Source organism: Acanthaster planci, linkage group LG01 (assembly GCF_054643075.1).
Source record: "Acanthaster planci isolate LZ-2023a linkage group LG01, COTS_SCS, whole genome shotgun sequence".
Classification (NCBI taxonomy): Eukaryota; Metazoa; Echinodermata; class Asteroidea; order Valvatida; family Acanthasteridae; genus Acanthaster; species Acanthaster planci.
The window spans coordinates 20,526,137-20,531,383 of NC_141777.1; the positions used below are offsets into that span (position 1 = coordinate 20,526,137).

At 40.0% G+C, this 5,247-nt stretch overlaps 1 protein-coding gene across 2 annotated transcripts; it reads right to left on the reverse strand.

Moving 5' to 3' along the window:
- Positions 1 to 415: 415 nt before the first annotated feature.
- Positions 416 to 4,843, reverse strand: LOC110982857 (ubiquitin-like FUBI-ribosomal protein eS30 fusion protein). Of its 2 annotated transcripts, none has more exons than XM_022241580.2 (5): positions 4,734 to 4,843; positions 2,400 to 2,481; positions 1,689 to 1,833; positions 1,190 to 1,245; positions 416 to 737 (listed from the first exon to the last, which is right to left on the reverse strand). In XM_022241580.2, the coding sequence occupies exons 2-5, from the start codon at positions 2,472 to 2,474 to the stop codon at positions 612 to 614; spliced, it is 402 nt and encodes a 133-aa protein (XP_022097272.1). In that variant the 5' UTR covers positions 2,475 to 2,481; positions 4,734 to 4,843; the 3' UTR covers positions 416 to 611. The 2 variants fall into 2 exon arrangements, with proteins under 2 accessions (XP_022097272.1, XP_022097273.1); XM_022241581.2 differs by having other exon boundaries at positions 4,624 to 4,746.
- Between the last annotated feature and the right edge of the window lie 404 nt (positions 4,844 to 5,247).

A 5,247-nucleotide genomic window follows, 5' to 3' on the forward strand; every position in this document is an offset into this window, starting at 1 on the left:
CTCCAGTTTAATTGCAGTGCCTGCCTTTAGTTGTTGCGTGACTGTTTAATTTCAAATTGAGCACGACTGACTCCTGGAGCGATGAGCTAAAGCCGGTTGCTGTGAGCTGAGATCTAAGTTGCTTTTAGGGGAGGTGAAAGGACTTCTTGGAGAGAAGGGGATGACTTTAATTGGTGGTATGTGTGGGCACTGTAGAGCTATATAAAATTGCTAGAGCTCAAACTTCTCATTCTCTGCCGGGAGAAAATTTGATGCCGTCATTGGCACAGACATTTTGAGTCCATGTTCGTGCTTGTAGAATATTCAGAATGAATCATGTACTCTGAATGCAATGCAAAATTATTTGCAACACAAATGTGCACATGCTTCATACTCAGAGACAACATTCAACAAAAGAGGAATGTAAACCAATAGATATGGTAACAGGCCTATATGTTTATCTTTTATTAGCTCACAATATCATACCTAATACAATGTGTTAGAACAGGTGACTGTAAGTTTGTAACTTTCTTCTTTTGGGGGTTTAATATGCCCTAATTCTGTTGGTTGCAAGAGTGAACTTCATTCTCCCAAGACAGCAAGTTGACCTGTTACAGTGGTAGCCACGTTGTTTAAGAGTTGGAGTTGGGTCCCCTGCGCTTTCCGAACGTGGGCACCACGTTGACAAAGCGGCGGTTGTACAGCATGCGGCGCTTGGCCCGACCGGTCTTCTTCTTCTTCTTCTCTTCGGGATCAACCTGTTGAAAATACAATGTGTAGCACTTGGATGTAAAAAGTAAAATCCAATGCATCATACGGCAAAAACAAGTATGGCTGCAAGTGAAGGTCTCGGCTATGGCTTAATATTATCACACGTGTCCATGGGAACTGGATGCAGCTGTTAGCCACTGGCTTACGTTCCATGGCATGTGTTTTTGGTAGCCATAGCTGAAACTCTGATCAGAATTTCAAATGGGTCCATAGTCAGTATAAACACCAGTCATCCATATGCAGTCTACTCATGTCATAGTAAGATTGCTGGGACAACAAAAATACCGTTTTTTTTTTAAACTGAACGGTGTTGTTATAAAAGGACTGGAAAAACCAAAAAAACAAATGAATTCAGGATGATTGGGAATTATGAATTTGGTTTTCAAAACAGGATTTTGTTATGAAAGTGCTCTGTATATCGAGGGTCTAATGAACTGACCTTCGGTGTTTGACCCTTGACCTTTCCAGCACGAGCAAGGGAGCCATGAACCTTTCCTGTACAAAAACAAAATACAAAAAGTATTGTAAAACAAAATTTAGATATTTCATATCTTCAATTCACAGAACAGTTGGTAAAAACAAGCAAACTAATAGCATTTCTTTCTCAAAGTAATACAATTAATATGAATTTAAAAAACACAATTCTGTTCATCTTTTTTAACCCGCCAGAAAAATTTCACAATGATCCCATCAAGCATGATCTCTCAGAAGAGCAAATTCAGTAATATATTCAGCACTAATGACTTGCTAACCATTTCCACAACACAGCCACCTAGTGCCGACAGGAAGTCTGATATCTTTTGGGCATCTGCTCAGCAATGGACACTCTATTTGAATCCTATCTGAATTTATCTGGAAGTCTCAGTAATACTGGCACCCTGTTATTTGACTCAGGACAATTTAGATGTCCATTTCTCAAATATTAACTAATCTGTCACCTCCAAGCATGCGCATGGACAACTCCAGGGTGGCATGCTCGGTGACACCGTAAGCCGACAGGGTCTGGTCATCCTCCAGGACAGTAACACCGGTCATCAGGAGCTGGTCAGCTGGGGAGATGCCCTCCAGGCTCTCCAGATGAAGCTAGACATGGAGTGGTAGATGGTAGACACATGAAATGCTACTGATGGTGATTTCAGTAGTTTTTCATACACAACATTTGCTGAGGTTCATAAATTGGGAAGATGGGCAAAGCCAAAGGTTTAAACACTGTCTAACCAGCTGGCAAAGAAATTTGATCACAAGTAAGAAATATGGTGAGCAAAGAATTCTGCAAGGGAACACACCGTAAATGTCAGACGCAACAAACTGCCTATGCACATGAGGTTTATACAGGTCATGCGCCATTCATTGAAGAATGTGATGAACTTCCCAAAATATGTGCAATTTCAACACTTTGAACAACGGCGACCTGGGCATAGGTTGGAGACAGCTGGTGTAAATACAAGCCCACTATGCTGGGCTGTGTTTAAGCATTGGAGACAACTTGTCATTACATTTCTCTCTTAATCACTTTAGACATGTTCACATGTGTAAGTGTAACTCCCAATTAATTAACACATCAATATGTTGAACTTGTTTTTGCTTGCTAATTCCTGTTGAAGTGGGAAAAGTACTCTGGTGTAATGCCTGCCTCTCAGTCTGCTTACCTTGAGATCGTGGACAGACTCACTTCCAGTCACCTCGAGGGTGTGGATCTGCTGGCCTTGGACAAAAAGCTGCATGTTGCTTCTGTGGATCAAGCAAGAGAACATGCACGTGTCAATGACTTGTTTCAGTAACGCCAGTAATTTTACTGTCTATATTGAACATTAGCTGAGCAGTCTTTTGACTGAAACTAACATCATGGTGGCAGTAACTTCAGGGGTTCACGTTCTGGTTTCTAGAAATGAAATTTCACAAATGCTATGGCTGCCGAGTTCATGGTGGCACCAAAAGAACAGTAACTATGATAATCAACCAAAACCTAAACCTGTTTCTGACCACAATAACGGCAAGTCACAACACACAATGTGAGACCATCGGCGATAATGTCTTTGTCAATTCACACCACCCAGAATTGCTCACATTCTGCCATCTTCCTTCCCGCACACAAGCTTTGTTTCATTCCCGTATCAGCAGTTTCCCTAGAAAAGGGAATTCTTTACTGTCATTTATCAAAGACTCAGCTGTTTCTGACTCCCTCCCTCAATTCCTTAGGGCCCTCAAGCAGGCTTTCCTACCGGACTTGTAACTCAATCTATTCTATTTTTTCTGGCTGTCATTTTGATCACGTGTGTGGGGACCATTATTTTCTTTGTTCTGTATAATTGTTAATTTTAATGTTATGTGCGAGGCTGCATACCTGCGGGTAACAGTAGTTTATTTTACTTTTGCAGTCCCTGACCCACATAACTGTTATTTGTCTTGTTATGTATTCGGATTTTTGTCCCTGGTCCCTGCTACTGCTTATATTTACTTGTATGTGTGTTCTAGTTGTTTTTATGTACATGTACTTTTTGTTCAACTTTGTTTGTTTTCATGATGGTCAAATAAATAATAATAACAATACAGCGTGTCACCAAAAGGTTGCTAGGAAAAGCCATTTTGCACATTTACATTTCCGTAACCAGTTGCCAAGTCGGTCAAGACTGGTAAATCTTAAAAAACAAAGAAATACGGACATCACTTATTCTCCCTTGCAGTGGTTTGTAACTTAGCCATCAGAAAGTGATAACATGTCCTAAAATGTCAAATTTGACCTGTCTTACAGGGTTTGTATGTAATATCTGTATGGAATTCTTTCCCAATTTTTTTTTCTTCACAAAACCGATGATGTGTTTCTGAGAACTTGCAGCAGTAACAAATGTACATGTAGGCCTAGTGCTACAAGTACTGGCCTTCCCTGCAAAATTGAGTGGGAAAAGGCCACCAACTAGTGTGTCATGAAGGGAATTATCGTCACGTCCTCCCTATCCACTTCACCCCATTGCTGGATGTTACAGCCCTGAACAGATTTGCCTCATTTCTGCTTGCCCATTCATGCCATTCTAATCTTTCATGTTTTCTTGGAGTTTAACTCCAGAAACTTGTGAGCCAAGTCGGCCGTGAAATAAAAAGGTTTGGGGCTAAGTGGATAAAAGCAAAGTGCCCAACAACCAGTGCAATGATGTAGGCCTTTAATGTAATGCCTACAAGTGGATGTCGGACAACTCAACTGTTTACCAACTCAACTTGGGACAACTCGACTGGTAAGACAACTCAATTGTTTACCAAGTCGTCCGTTAAGACAACTCAACAGTGAAAGGTATGAATATGACAGTGTGTGGGGTATTTAAACCGTGTTTCTGGAAAATAAATTACCCTACAGAAATCATTAGGCCTAATTCTTCTCAGAATTGAACTATTTGCCATCTGAGCGCAATAATACCTCCCAAAAAGTCAAAGTTAGGTATTCACTTAAAAACCAATTTTTCAGCCCAGTATGTATCTGCATATCGCGTTGGCCTAAAGTTTTGATTTTGATTTGATTTATACACTATCTCCATAAAATATTATTACACAAAGTACAAACTAAATTAAAAAAGCAAACCCAAAAGTGGAAATAGGCTAAGTTTAATTGACTAATTTCCATTGCGGTCCCAATGGAATTCTTTCCTGAATTTTAAGTTCTTCAGTCAAAATCAGCACCCATTCTTGTGTGCAAAATAATCACAGTTTGCTCAGCATTACAAGTGTACAAAAAGTGACTCCAAAACATCCCTGCACGCAACTACCACCACTGTACCAGACTATACGTTACGTTCCGCCTCAAGGCTTACTTTCTGATGATTAACGTAAGACATTGCATTCAAAATAAATCTGTAATAAAATACTCACGACACAAAAACTTACAGAGAGTGTATTCCATACAACGGTACCTACACTTCGCCTAAATAATAGTGAATAGATAAGGTTGAGTTTTGTTACAAATCGTGGTGAAATGAAAGAGAAAATTTCCTCACGTTGTGCAAGTTTCACGCTGCAAAAGAAAGAGGGCGCTGTAACGCACTACTGTCGAATTTTGCACCGTTGTTTGTTGTGGAAATGATGCGCCGGGTACCAGTGATGCGGGTGGGCTGGCAAAGGAAGGGGGGCAGAGTATTGTGTGGTTTGCTATGATAATTTTCAATTTTTTTTTAAAGAAAAGTAAAAACAATACAAGCAGATGAAAAATACAAAACTGCAAACAAAAAAATTGGATGTTGCAAGCACGGGGATTTAATTGAGGGAGGTATTCGCGATTCACAAAAGACATATGACTGTGATGAGCCTAGCTAAATCATGGAGGAATAAAACACATGGTTATATTTCTGTCGTTATTATTTAGTTTTTTTTCGAGGCCCACAGTGGAAAACTGTACACATTTTTCGGCCAAATCGTCTCATGAAAATGGCTACTGCGCAAGAACAGTGAGTTCAATTTTCACAAAAATAGTTTAAAATGACCGCAAAGAGTTACTCTAAAAGGCTCAGCCCT

Coding starts and splice junctions, on each gene's coding strand:
- LOC110982857 (XM_022241580.2), bottom strand. CDS start 2,474: ATGCAGCTTTTTGTCCAAGGCCAGCAGATCCACACCCTCGAGGTGACT. Junction 1,834..2,399: donor AGTCTGTCCACGATCTCAAG/GTAAGCAGACTG, acceptor CTCCATGTCTAG/CTTCATCTGGAGAGCCTGGA. Junction 738..1,189: donor TCAAGGGTCAAACACCGAAG/GTCAGTTCATTA, acceptor TATTTTCAACAG/GTTGATCCCGAAGAGAAGAA.